At 40.8% G+C, this 15,057-nt stretch overlaps 1 protein-coding gene across 1 annotated transcript in view; it reads left to right on the top strand.

Annotated features, from left to right (window-relative positions):
* LTBP1 (latent transforming growth factor beta binding protein 1) overlaps positions 1 to 15,057 on the top strand; it is a 461,583-nt gene that overhangs the window by 363,744 nt on the left and 82,782 nt on the right. Inside the window, exons 21-22 of the mRNA XM_019526927.1 lie at positions 872 to 994; positions 5,039 to 5,164. Coding sequence (XP_019382472.1) covers positions 872 to 994; positions 5,039 to 5,164 — 249 coding nt within the window. The remainder of the gene's footprint in view (positions 1 to 871; positions 995 to 5,038; positions 5,165 to 15,057) is intronic.

Raw genomic sequence — 15,057 nt, 5'->3', positions numbered from 1 at the left:
GACAGAGCCTTGGGGGACCCCACTGGTCACAGGGCACTATGACGATTGGGACCCCCCCACGTGCCTGCCCCTGCTATAGCTTATGCCCAAAGCACCAAGTGAACCTCTTGATTAGGCTTGTGATATGCAAACTAACACTGTATTTCTAGGGGTGTAGGTTGTATTTATTTCTAGGTTGTACTTTATTTCTAGGAACTTATATAAAGGACTGCTTACAGTAAAGAGGTAACAGTCTTGCTACTGCCCTTTGGAAGGGCTTACTTAGGGCCTAACCTTGTGTGACAGAGTAAGTCCTCCTGGGGAAGTAGAGTATCCAGGAAGTGTGGTCTCACAGAAGATAGTTTGCCACACCAGGAAGTTCCTGATGCCACGCTTCCTAGATGCAGTCTGTTCCCAGGAGGACTTGCTGTGTGCCATGACTCTGGAAAATCTTTTTTTGTGTACATTCTGCCTTCCAAAAATAAGGTTTGTGTTTTATTCGGGCACTTGTATGTGTGAAAATATGGTACTTACCTGTAATATGGTAACATTACAATAAATATGGAAGTAGAGGAGAAATTTATGTAAAAGTCTCTTACAAAGTGTCTCATTGTCTCTCAATACTTTGCATTCTTGCTAAGAATGAACAATACACAGACTCAAGGTTTAAGACTGGATAGAAGTATTAAAGAAATTTCTGAGATACGAATATCATGGGAGGAAATGTAAAGGATCATGGTACCATAGTTAATAAAATGAAATGATTATATTTCTTTAAATGTAGTAAGGATAAGCACTTACTTCAAATCAATATATGCATATTAAATGTGCTGCCTTTAAGAATTTATTCAGTTTTGGAAGTGTCTAATATTTAGCAATGGTTTGATTTCAGATGTTAATGAATGCTTCCAAGACAGTGATATTTGCCTTGGAGGAAACTGCATGAATACTGATGGATCTTATGAGTGCATTTGTCCAGATGGCTTCCGGCAGATGGCCAGCAGGGGTTGTCAAGGTATAGTCTAGCTATAAAAATGTATAAGCAAAGTGTGGAATACCTCAGGGAAAGTATAAATCATGAAAAACTGAACTTAGTATGATTACAAGCACCCTCTTATTCTTCTCTCATTGTTATGCTAATCTCTGTAATCATCTATTGTACCTTAGGGTTTTACATATGTTGTACTGTTCCAACAGGCATCATTCCAGCTTTATTGTCTTAAGGTAGGAATTCTTGGAACGAGAGTGGTCATATGGAGCTAGTACATTTTCCCAAATCTTGAAAGATTTTTGTAGTCTTTGGCATGCTTGTTATCAAATGTCCTAACAGATTAAGCACAAGATGGTGTACATGTTGGTATCTGTTGCACACCACCAAATCATATTAAGAAACAGGGTGACAGTGACTGGCTCTTTAAGCAATTGTATGTATTATCACTGGGGCTTCAATCTGAGTGGTATACACTAAAAGACATATGCAGATGCACTAAATCTCTAAAAATTATGGATACACTGAATCACAAAGTATTATGGATAACAATTTCCTAACTCAAAATGTGTTGAATCCAACACAAGAGAATTCTGTGTAAAAACTCATCTTGGCAGATAATTGATCACAAGCAAAAAATCAGTAGTAGTTTAAGTACATGTAAATGTCTTGTTTACATTTGTTACATATAAAGACAATAAAGTCCACACAGGTGATACACACATGAACAGATACTTGTTTTTTTAATGAACTAACTTCCCAAATATGAAAAACTTCCCAAAGATGAACCAAATTATTTTGGAGAAAGAATTTAAACAGAAAGATGTGAATGTTAGTTAGGAGACACATGTCTAAAAAGTCACCACCCCGTCAAAATACCAACCTGGAGAAGTGAATGCAGTTAGCTAATGAAGAAAGGGGAAGCCAACAGTAATGAATATAAATCAAAGCTACAAACTGCAGAAAACTGAAAGAGAAGAAAACAGGACACAAAGAGGAATCTATGCAGCAGATAGAAGGACAATAAAAAGATTTTAACTATGATTGAGAAAGAGAACCACCCTCTTTCCCTCAAAGAACAGCATTCATTTATTACTAGATGGAAGTGGTCAGTGGTCCAAAAAAAAAAAAAAAGCAGAAGAGTTCGATGTATACTTTTGTTCTGTATTTTAAGAAAATAATGGTTGTGGTGCTGAGGTTGTATGATGTGAGGATGAAATGCATTCTGTATCTATTGTACTTCAGGAGGATGTTAATTAGCAGCTCCAGAACTCTTGCACTTTAAATGGGGCTGCAGTGTTTTAGTCATGATGGTTCAGGAAATAGTTGAGAATATTTACTGAAGTGGAAAGTGGCAGGATTTCTGCTGGTCTCACAGAGATGAAAGAACTATCCAGAAGATAGTAATCATGCTGCTTGGCTCTAAGCACAATGTTGGGCATTTGTGGCTTGACAAGGGACATGGATGACTGTTTGCTTGGGTTTTGCATTGCCAGAAAAATGTTTATGGTGACACAAAGGCAACATCTGTTTGTAGCCTGAGATTTCAGCGCATCCCTGTGGCCACAGGGTTAATGTGGTCCTTGCATGTATGAGCATGGGAATGCTAAGTAAAACTAGGGAAGATTACATCAACCTTTTATCTGGCACTGATGCAATGATTATTAGCTGTCTTTGTCCAGGTCCAGTGCTAGCAATTTAAAGGGCGTTGAGTTGGAAAATATTCAAAAAACAGACACAAGGGTAAGCAAAGGTTTGGGAAAATGCTTTATAGTGAAGGAGCTCAGTCATCTTAATTTAACAAAAAGAAAGTTAAAAGGTGACTTAATTATAGTTTAATATTTACACAGGGAACCATAACTTCATAGCAGAAGGTTTTTCAAACTTTCAGACCATGGTATAATAAGATCCAGTGTCCAGAATTTGAAGCCAGCCAAATTTAGATTAGAAGTAGAGCACAATGTTTTAATAATGAAGATAATTGTAGATTGTGCTCCATTCCGAACCTTTAATCTAGGAATCTTGATTAACTGACAGATTGTGCCAAAAATTCCAGTTAGCCATTTAATAAATACTTTTTTCTAAAGACGGTAGTTTGGCAATAAAATGCAGGTTTTAAACAATACAACAGAAAAACATAAAGATAAATCAAATGAAAAATACGACTATATAATTAATTTTATTTTCTAAATTAATCATTTCAGGTTACAGACTTTAGACAATAAATATTCACAGGCAAAAGAATATCAACCAACAGTTAAGGTTGAAATTTTTTAGTCCCTCAGCCAAAATACTTTTATGAAAATGTGGTCTTCCCAAAAGAAAATAAAAGAAAGTTTAGGTTTTACTCAGCAAAAACACAGTTGATCGGGTGCAGTCAGATCATTCAGATAACTTTAATTTTTTCCCCATATTGTTGTTAATCCTGTCTTCCCTTCATTCTCTACTTTTAATATCTTTGGAAATAATTAGTTTGGTTTCCACGCTTTTTTTTTTCTTCTAGAGCAGTCCCTGTAAGCAGGGAAACCCTGACTTTCTCTGCTTATCAAGACATGTCCCAGAGATTCCCTGAGGGTGGTCTTCATGAGTTCTTTGCAACAAAATAATTGTGCTATTTCTTTTCCATAGTCAAGAAATGAGTCAAAGCTAAGAGCTAGCATTGTCCAAAGGGTGCCTTGATCCTAACAAGGGGTGCACTGAATCTAAAAAAGTTGAGTGTAGTGCATGGTGACAGAATTGCTGGTTTACTTAAGCAGAATCTATCTCAGATGAAAAAGAAATTGTGTTGAACATCTTATTTTTACTGCAGAGCTGGAGAAATGGAAATGCATAATGTTAAGATAGAAATTTCTAAAATGTGTTACTTTTAACCAAGTTCCATTTGCTAAAGACCTATAGATAGAAATGTCCAGATGTTATTTGCTGTCCCCAGATGGATCACTCCTCTGGTAAAAGTATATTCTGCTAAAAACGTCTATCCTCAGTTCCTGTGGGCAGCCTTCCCTTGGGTTTGTCTCATATTATCTCATTGGAAATAAACTAAACTGATTGCTCCAAGATCAATGGATGATGGCTTTGTTAGTGCTATGCTACTGTTACCATCAATAGTAAAGAAAGGGGTTGGGCTTAACTGGTACAGAAACATCTAGATAGGGCTTAAAGATACGGCATGTGCCTTAAGATACTACCACCTCACCATGTAGGGAGAAACCTGCTGAGGTGGTCAGGAAGGCTTCTGTCTCAATGTGATTAATATAGTCCAGATCCAACCCACATTTTCTGGTCAGCAGCTAATGGGTGTACTCCCCTTCCTGTCAGTAGGAGTGACCTGTTGGGAAGAGTGTTTCCTCCTGTTCTACCTGGAGATACAGGAGTTAGTACAGAGCACCAAGGACACCTTCCCATAGCTAACCTAAGCTGGAAACAAATTGAAGGGGTCATGGGGCAAAAGCAATTTCACTGTTGCCTATCCATTTTAGGGCAGTGCTCATCTCATTCCTTAGGCTTTCTCTGGCTTTGCCTTATTCAGGCGTCACCTGTCTTTCCGTATTTGCTGTTTGGCCCCATTGCATGGAGGAAGGTGGAGAAAGCTTGACTGCAGCTGTATGCCTATGCTTAGCAATCATGTGGTTTCTTAGGACTTCCTTAGCTGGCGGAAGTTAGTTCCATTTATGTAGCTGATGGAAATTTAAGCTGCCCCTAGGTTGTTCTAACTTGTGCTTAGAGCCAAGCAGTATGATTACTGGCTTCTTGATAGTTCTTCCTTCTCAGAGGCCAGCATAAATCCTGCCACTTTCCACTTTCAGTAATCATTCTCTGCTAATTTAGCACCTACCCCCATAGCTGAAATGGGTCAGGTATGATAACTGTCCCACACTTCTAGCACACATCTTCTACATCAGGGCACCTCACAGATGTTAGAAATGAAACATTTTTTGACAAGCTTATCAGAAAAAGTTGCAGACCAGAACTAAATGGCAGTAACTGTTAATGCATACTTGAATCAGTTGCACAAGTAGTATTCAAGAGTTTGTTTTAAAGTGTTTTACAGCTTTGCTCTGTGTTTTTCAGATATCAATGAATGTGAAGAATCTCAACTGTGTGTGCCTCATGGGGAATGCATAAATACAGGCGGTTCTTTCCACTGCACTTGTGAGCAGGGTTTTTCAGTTTCTACAGATGGCCGAACATGTGAAGGTGAGATGGGTACTGGAAGCAATAATAAAATAAACTGCACCCTTTGTTTCCATTCATTCAATGATACTAGTTGGCCAAATAAATTGGTCATAATTCAGCCCTAGTATTCCAAAACCAACATTAACCCAACAATAATACACATAAAATGTATCGTGCTTTCTATTCATGTTTCTGGTAAATTGATAGGTTAATGTATTACTGTTTATGTTATGAAATGTATGCCTGGGGAAATGCTTGTTAGAAACGTCAATTTTTGCTTTTCTTTACTTTTGGAGACTTTAACTATGCCATCTTAAAACAGTGTTATATTTTATAAGTTAAAATGAAATGTCTGAAGATTTTATGGAAAAAAGGAAAATGTGAGGTGGAAGGAGACAGAGAGGATGAAATAAAACAAATGAAAATAAGTGGCTAAGAAGTAAAAAGACACATAGTTGCAATGTGAGGAAACGTTATTCATAAATGGAAAATGCCCCCTTTCTTTTAATGTCCCATAATGAGGCTGGAAGGAAGGAACTAGGTATAAAACATATGTAGACAAAGTGTGGTTCTCCTGGCAAATTTTAAACTTGTGCCATACTGCTGTAAGGTATTAGGCATCCTTAATCTGGAGCCTTTTAAAGTCATTACCAATTACATCTTAACTGGTCTAGCATTCTTATTTCTGTCTTTGAAACAATACAACCTTCTTTATGATGTATTTAAAAATAAAGATGTGAATTAAATATCCATGCAATAGACCTAAATCAAACAGGAACTGATGGTTAGTTTCTGTATGTGTATGGTTATTATAAAATCCTATCACAGCATATTAACCACTTCTAAATTTCTTGTCAGGACTACAAATAAATAAGTTTTCAAATTAGTTTTTTGGACTACTTAAGTATAGTCAGACATCAAGCATGCACACACACTTGTGCAGATCTTTTTCATAAATGGCTGTAAAAGCAGTTCCAGTAATAATACTGGTGAGAAACATCAGCCACAAGCCTGGAAAATTTGCAAATGAGGTGTACATGGGGTTTTCATTTGGCATCAGAATGAGAAAGTGTCTTGTTGGTGATTGAAAGCATACACTTACCCAGTGGTGCTGATTAGGCCTGTGCGAAGCCGCTAATAATTCGCTTCACATTCGGCTGATTCGGGGGACAGTGATTTGATTAAGTGATTCAAATCATTGTCCCAAATTGATTCAGCCAAATCCAATTTGGAGATTCAGCCACTGCAAAATTGGCCAAATCTCCAAATCAAACAGTCCCCATCCCTCCCCCGCTCTCCCAGCCCCATCAATGGCTGCCCTGCCCAGCCCCAGCGTCCTGGCTCTTTAAAAAAAGAAATAAATAAAGCCCTGCATTCACCGGCTTCTGCCAGGTGGGGGGGGGCAATCCCCACTGCTCCCCACTGCCCCATGCTGTGTGGGGGGCTCTGCCATGAACCCTCACCCCCTCCTCGCTCTCCCAGCTCTCACTGGTTGCTGTCAGGCGGGGGGCAATCCCTGCTGCCCCCCCACTGCCCCATACGACATGGGGGCACTCTGCCACAAGTCCCCAAAAGCTCCGATGGCTGCTGCAGGAGCTGGTGAGTACGGGGCTTTTTTTTTTTTTTAAAGAGCAGGGATGCTGGGGCCAGGTGGGTCAGCCATTGATGGGGCTGGGAGAATGGGCTGAGGATGGGGGCTCATGGCAGAGCCGCCCACGCAGTGCAGGGAAGTGGGGGGCAGTGGGGATCCTCCCCAGTCTGGCAGGAACCAGTGAGTGCAGGGCACTTTTCCTTTTTTTTTTAAAGAGCCGGGACACTGGGGCTGGGTGAGGCAGCCATTGACGTGGCTGGGAAAGTGGGCAGGGATCAGGGCCTGCTCAGGGGAGCTGGGGAGCAGGCAGGGGATGGGGTGTGGTGGGGGTCCCCCTATGGCCCCCTCCACCCCTCCCCCCACTTACCAGCACACAGCCTGGGTCTCGCTGCCTGCGGCTGCAAGCAGGAACTGCCTGAATCTCTGAAGCCCTACAAATCTTTTCTGAATCAATTCGGACAGCTTCGAATCAATTTGGACCTTTTTATTGGTCTCCCAATTTGATTCAGATTCAGAGATTAAGCCGCTGAATCAGGCCAAATCTCCTCCAAATCGAATCAGCACCCAAAGCTTCACACAGCCCTAGTGCTGATGTGTTGTGCTGAAAGTACATTTAAAAAAAGAAGATTTATGATCACTAGTTCACAGAAATAAGTTGTGGGGGTGGGGGTTGCAGTTGATGATGGTAAGAAACATGTTTTAATTTCAGCAGCCAGATTAAGAATGGTATGGGCTGTTCAAGCAATAGTTTGTGAAAAATGTAGTAAAAAAGTGCAGAAAAACCCCCCAGTAGGTATCTTTGGAAAGAGCTCTAGTGAATGCATGAATAGTAAATATACTAGACAGAGTGCTACGTTCTCTAGGCCATGTCTACATAGTAAATTTGCTGTGCTTCAGAGTGGCACCCACAGGCTTGCTGAGTTGCTTTGGGCAGGCTGCTTCCTGAACCAAATGTGGTGTAGCCACATCCAAACAGCAGTTCAGGGTGGGTGATTAACACTGATAAATGCAAGTGTCATTTAGCTTGCCTAATTAGACCATCCCTTCCATTGCTTGGACCCTGCTACATTACTGCAGGTTTAGGAGGCAGCTTGCTCAGAACAGCTTAGCATACTTGAAGGCTGCACTCTGGAGCACGGCAAATTTCCCATGTAGACATGGCCTTAGTACAGGAAACTAGTAGAGACAGACTTCAACCATGTAAATCAGAGGCAGGCAATTATTTTGGGCAGAGGGCTGCTTACTGAGTTTTGGCAAGCCATCAAGAGCTGCATGACAGGCAGCCAGGGGAAGATCAAGATTAATTTTCTAAATTTTTTAGGGGTCCCATGGGCCGGATAGACTGGCCTGATGGGCTGCATCCAGCCTGCAGGCCGCATTTTGCCCACCCCTGATGTAAATCCTAGGTAAGCTATTATGACTCCCAGAATCTGGGGTTGCCAGCCAATGAATCAGAAAAGCTTGGTTTGCATGGGGCTACATGTTTGCAAAATCAGGGTAAAAGACTGTCTCTGCAATAGTGAAGCAATTTAGAGACCTCCTTCATGAGTGCTGTATTCACTTTCCCAATACTATGAAAGATTTTTTTTCGTCTAATATGCTTCTACTATAGTAGCTATAATACAGTAACTGTTCTAGTAACTGCTAATAAAGTGAAGTAAGCTGCTGGTAATGGGATACTAGAGTATTACCAGAAAGAGATGGGATCTTAATGTTTAGATTTGTTATGGTACCAAATATATTGTTTTTGCTCATGAATTAATAATAGTATGTATTGAAAAGTCATTCTCTTACTGCCATGAAAATAATATTTTAGGAAGGGAAGAAGCAATGAATTGAGAAGCTTCTAGTGATTGAAAAGGTAGCTTTTTATGATCCCAAACACTGAGAATATTTTCAAGTTTTTTCAGAATCAGATTTCTAAAATGACTTATGCAGATCTGTACCAGGATAGAGAGGTTCCATGCCACTGTTTAGCAGGGATAGGGTTAAAAGTCTCTGAATTCGTGAGCCAAACACAGATGTTTTCCCTCAAAATATAGCTTAGTAGAGAACTCAGTGAAGGAGGAATGTTCTATTAGCTGAAACCAAGCATTCTTTTCCATACAAAAAAACAACACAACACATTTTTTTAAATTAAAGCCCACTAAGTTAAAGGAACATTGGTATAGTTGCAAAGCTAAGCATTCTAAAATCAAGAAATACCAGCATTAAACAAAAACTTCAGCTAAACAAAAAGAGTAACTTCTGGTTTTAGGCAGCCCACCAAAATCAGTAAGCCACTGTCCCTTCATCTGTGCTGGCGAAATAACTAGCTTTTGGCTACTACACAGGTGTGCTAACATCATTGATGAGGAGAAGGGGGATGAAGTGCCACAAAGTTAATCTTCATAAGAAACAAGAAGGCAGACATATTTTTACCATTCTAAAAAAGTACAAAATCAGAAGAGGATTTATTTTCAGGTTTTATAAACCATAGAGGGTAAATAACATGTATAAAAATAATTGACTAGGCTTCATACATAATGTGTTGTATGTATGGGATACAGACCAGACTACGTATTAATCCATGAGAAAAATATTTTAATAATTGGGCTAAGCAAAGCAATTTATAATCTTCTGAACTAGTTGTAATCATTTTCTGTCACAACTGGCTGCTCTATCCAATTAATTCCATTTTTCTTTAAAAAAAAGAACAAAAAGGTATGAAATTGAAAAAAACATTAAAAATAATATTTATCTCTTCAATACTAATATTTGTGTTTCCACCATTTTCAGAATTCAGTTTCAAATAAGAACAAAACAAAACAAAAGATTAGAAACAAAAAGAATGTATAAAATTCCGGGTACAGTGAGAGGATGTAGATTCCAGCTGTGAAAGCTACTGTTTTTCGCACTAGCTGTCTCTGTAAATTTACTTCTGGTTAAATGAGTGAGAATAGCTGTTTATATCATCAAAGTAGGAGCCTGAAGAAAGTTTGTTGGACTCAGCTGCCTTTAGGTACCTGGAGAGCAGTTTTTCCATATAGCTGGATTGTTTTCCTACAAGTTTGAAAGGTTTTTGAAAAGTTAGAAACAACAACAACATAAAATGATTAAGGAGCTTGTGTGGTTTAAGCCTGATCTTGAGCCTTTATGGGTTGTGGCCAATATAAACTCCACAGCTTTGGAGACTATCTGTTCGTCCAAGGATTAGTCAAACCTTCATAGTAGCTGTGGCATTTAATCATAGTCCCCTTCCCAAAACCTGAATCCTGTGATGAAGCCCAAGAAAATTACATAAGGGGCCCCTTGGAACTTACATTTGGGTACTTAGTTTTCTATTGGGTTCTTGAGGTTCTTGCAAAGGCAAGTTCTTCCATAGTTGACTCAGTCACTTGAACAGGCAATTGCTTGAGGCAACTGTCCTCTCTGCTATGCAGCAGGAACAATACCCTGAGACTCTTTCCTCTATCCTGCTACTAGCTGCTCCTATTTTTATCTCTATCTCCACCCTGTTATGTCTGTCAGAAACTCCCTGTAGCAGATTGCTATTGCTTGCTCAAATGGTCTTTATTTTCCCTGGGACGGGCTTCTCCCTACAAGAACCAACATAAACAATAAACAAAGTGCACAAATAAATGATTAAATGACAACTTATGGTCTTTCCTCAGACCCTGAGAAGTCAACCCGGACTCTGTGCTTCCTCCCTAAGCACCACAGCTTTCTCTCTCCCAGCGCCCTTCTCAGGAAGCTTTTAACTTCCTCTGGGCCAGGCAATCATCTGTGTCAGCTGGCCTAGTCCTCCTAGGCAGACAGGCTATTGCATTCTAACTGCCTGCAGCCGGGCTGTAGTCCCTGAGCCATGCATCTGTTATACTCGCCTTGGCACTTCCCACAGCCTGCTCCAAAAGCCCCCACTTTACCCCTTCTCCCAATACCCTCTAACATCAGTAGGTGCTGCCATGACGTGCCGTTGAGCCCACCAGAACTTCCCAAGCTGCTCCTTCCTCTCTTTTCCCCTTTCCTCTGCTGCCTTCTCCCTCTCTCTCCAACACTCAGTACCTGTCAGCCCTCTAAGATGTCTGAGCATTTTTCCTGAAGAACAGGTCTTTCTAAAAACCAAAACATAATGTGGAGATTCCTACACAAAAGTACTAGAGTGTGCATGTTTTAAAGTGGTCACACAGATAAAATGCCTATCACAAACGCCAAACTCAAAGAAATGAAAAGTTTAAGTGATTGACAGACACCTGACTGCTTGCCTGCAATGCCTACAGTTAGGCAGTAGTAAGGCATTTGTCCTGCAGGGTTTTCCTGAGTTGGGACCCATCCACCCACATAATAGGGGTGGATTTCAACACATGCTTACAAATAACAAAGCATCAATCCTGCATTCATTTTATAGGTGAAATTCCTATGGATTTCAGATCAATAGTAGCTTGATTAAGCAATGAACCATCAGGACTTGGATTCAGTTACAGAGAGCTACTTTTTAATTGCATAGACATATGGTGTATTAGTTATTTTCCTCACTTTTGTTTCCATGTAGCAAGAGCTTTGCCCATCACATGCCCTAGAGGGTAATTAATGAAACAAATGCCCTTTCCGGCTATAAAACAGGAGGCCTTTGAGTGAACTGTCTAAACAAGGAAAAAATCTTTGGTTCTTGGGCCCTTTCTGTAGGTTCCTGGTCACTTACTGAATGTGTCAGTAATGTTCAGAGTGTGTACTTTTAGAGGAATAAAATAAGCTTCTCTGTATGTGTTATATACTTAATTAGGATGCTTGCTGCAAGGTGGCATTTGTGTCTGCAGCTTTTCATTCAGTTATTTTACTTTGTCTTTTGAAAATAGAGTTGTACAGTCCTCCTCCCCCTCCTCCCCCCCCCCATTTATTTTCTTTAACTGGTAGTTACAGAGAAAAAAAGATACCATAATTAAAATAATTTTAAAGACCCAGCTTCTTGTCTCCTCTTTTAAATTATAACTTTGTTCTGTGACCCAGAAATCCATGTTATTTATTCTTTCAGTAGCCAATTATAGTTTAACATTGTGTTATTGTCTTATAACTCTAGCTCTCAGGCCTACATTTGTTCCCTTTGGCCTAAATGGGAGTTTTCTCTAAATAAGGAATATAACATTGAAACCTTTATTTGTGGCCAGAAAAACTGCAAAAAAACACACTATAAAGTTAAAAATGCAATAAAAAGTATATCTTGCAGTTCTAATCTTAGGAACAAGCAGAGATATAAAGAGTACCCATACATGTATGCGGTGGTCAAACAGTCTTTATTGGTTCTATTATTGTGTACTTTTTTCATTTTTTTCAAAATAGTACATATGTTTTTAAATAATTATGGTGAATTATGGTGAATGGATGGAAGAGGAAAGTATTTTGAATGCAAAACAATTTTCTGACCTCTCAACCTTGACATTGTCTTTTTACCACTATTAGCACAGACACATACACTTGATTACTCTTGCTACTCTATTACTGTATTTCAAGGTATATAGGTTGACATGGTATATAGGTCGACCCCGGTTTTCTGATGCAAAAAATAAGGATTTTCATAAGCACTATGTATAAGAGGGGGACAGGGACAGGCCCCATCCCCTACCAGTGCTCAGCACTCTGTCCCATCTCCTGCGAGCAGCACTGCTGAGCACCAAGCCCAGCCCCACTCCCTGCAAGCAGCACTGGGCTCGGTGCTCAGCTGGTGGGGCCAGGCTTAGCACTTGGAAGTGCCACTAATGGTAGATGGCCAGCTTGGCGCTTGTCTGGCATGGCCCTATCCCCTGCAAGCCCAGCATTGGGATGGGGCCATGCCAACCAAGCACCACTTGCAGGGGACAGGGCTGGACTTGGTGCCACTTGCAGGGAATGGGCTCAGCTTGGTGCTCGACAGTGCCGCTCTCAGCTGTCAGGGCCAAGTTCAGCACTTGGCTGGCACAAACCCATTGCCTGCATGCCCTATACCACTTGCAAGGTAAGGAGCCATGCCAGCTGAACCTGTCCCCATCCTCATCCCCATCCTCTGCAACCAGTGTCAGGATCGGTTCTAGGCTGATGCGGCCCCATCCCCTGCACACAGTGCTGCCTGGGCCACACCAGCCCAGCACCAAGCCCAGTGCTGCTCACAGGGGATGGTGATATGATGTATAAGTTGAGGTTGAATTTTAAGAGTTAAAAATTGGCCTTCAAATGTTGACTTGTACACCATGAGATACAGTAACTTTTATTGGTTTGGTTTGTTCCATCCATTCACCATAATTAGAGGATAATTTTTCAAAAACACACATACTGTTTTCAAAAAAATGAAAAAAAATGCACAATGATAGAACCTCATAGGAATACAGTTCTCGGTAACTGTTTTTTGATGTTTATGCTAGGGGAGTGCGAAGCAGGCTGTATTTGATTTGGATTTGGCCTGATTTGGGGGATGGTAATTCAATTAGCTGATTCAGATCACTGTTCCGATTCAATTCGGCCAAATCTGAATCTCAAGATTCGATTCTGATTCGGCGAATCAACAAATCAGCCATAGACAAAGCTTTAAATGTTTTTTCTAGGTACCTTGAGGTACCAGGCACAGCTTGTGAATGCTGAGATGGTGGGGCAGATGGAGTGTCCCACAGGAGTGTGGGGGGCTCCCTGCGTGCTTGCCAGCAGACCCAGAAGTGGACCAGAAATACTTCTGGTCCACTTCCAGGTCCACCGCCAAGCGCGCTGGGGACCCCCCTGTGCTCCATCCATCCCACCATCTCAGCATTCATGAGCCACCTGGTACCTTGAGGTATGTAGAAAAAACATATAAACTGTGTCTATGTCTGAATCGTCGAATCTCTCTGAATCTCTCCAAATTGAATTGGAGGCTCATTGTGAATGAGAAGGTGAAGTTGACATGGTTGTGACTATGTGAAGGGGATGGAAGGAGCTACATCTTGCTGATTTTCTCAGGCCTTCGGTATTGTAAATAAGGTGACACTGATGTGGCAGAGAATACTAGGGGTGGACAGAAGAGGTTTTGTTAAAATGAAATGATAAGATAGTTTCTTCTTTGAGAGATATCAAAAATAAATACTTGTCTGCTCAAAGAGCTGTTAGATGACTTGGTGAACAGTTCTATCCTGCCAACTGTTCAGACCAATTAATATATAAGGCTTTTAATGGCCATAGTGGAAATGATTGCATGTGACAACAGTAAGAAGAGGAGAAAAAATGGGAGTTGGAGGTTGTGTCTGTGTTACCTGTTGTTTTTCTTGGAGTCTTCTCCCAATTTTCTTTTTCTCCAATTAAGTATGTTTTAATGTGCATAGTTAACCTGCATGTACAGATATTGCCTGTATTTGGCACATTTTATAAATTATAAATGAATCACTTTTTGCACACTTGAAATACAGCTGCCTCTGAAACAACACAGAAGTTGTTTCAGAGTGGACAGTATCACTATTCAACATTTACAATAGCCTCTAGGAAGGAAATAACTTCTACATTGGAAATTGCAGGGGAAATTTAAGAAGGAAGAATGTACTAACCCCAGTACCCTGGCTAAAACCCAATTTGGGTTAACATCCTTACTGCTGAAAAACATGCCGGGAGATCTTTAATGACCACAAATGGTCAGGATTTGGTTTTAGGTTTTATTTGAAATGGAGATAAAAATAATGTATTCACAGCATTCTTAATATGCTTAGAATAACAGACCATTCTCTGCCACAAGTAGTAGCACCTCCTTATAAACTGATGGGGCAGCTGAGTCGCACAGAGAGCAAAGACTACTCAAGACAGTACAGAGTGATGTTCATGACTGAAGCCAACAAGCCAGAAATAGGAACTACAAAGTAAAGTCCCAGCATGCATATGAGGAAGATCATTTGCATATTAGACCTATATGGAAGAATATTAGGGGTGTGCAAAGCGGGCCCCATTCGATTTGGATTCATATTTGGCCCAAATCAGGGACAATAATTCGATTAGTTGATTCTGATCACTGTCCCTGATTCGATTTGGCCAAATCCGAACTTGAAGATTTGATGCTGATTCAGAGAATCAGTGATTTGGCCATAGACACTTTAAATGTTTTTTCTACATACCTCGAGGTACGAGTGCAGCTTGTGATCGCTGTGATGCAGGGGCACATGGAGTGTCCCACAGGAGTGCAGGGGTCAGGGGGAGCCCTCCATGTGCTCGGCAGCGAACCTGCTAGTGGACTAGAAGTACTTCTGGTCCCCTTCCGGGTCCACTGGAGAGTGCACTGAGGGGCCCTCTGCGCTCCCCCAGCTTGGCGATTGGTCGCTGGGAGGACCCTGGATACCCCTCCCAGACCCAGGAAGTACCAGTT

This window comes from Gavialis gangeticus, unplaced genomic scaffold (genome assembly GCF_001723915.1).
Source record: "Gavialis gangeticus isolate Ggan-Ray unplaced genomic scaffold, GavGan_comp1, whole genome shotgun sequence".
In the NCBI taxonomy this organism is placed as follows: domain Eukaryota; kingdom Metazoa; phylum Chordata; order Crocodylia; family Gavialidae; genus Gavialis; species Gavialis gangeticus.
The sequence above is the reverse complement of the archived record's forward strand: the minus strand, read 5'-3'. Positions and strand labels throughout refer to the sequence as shown.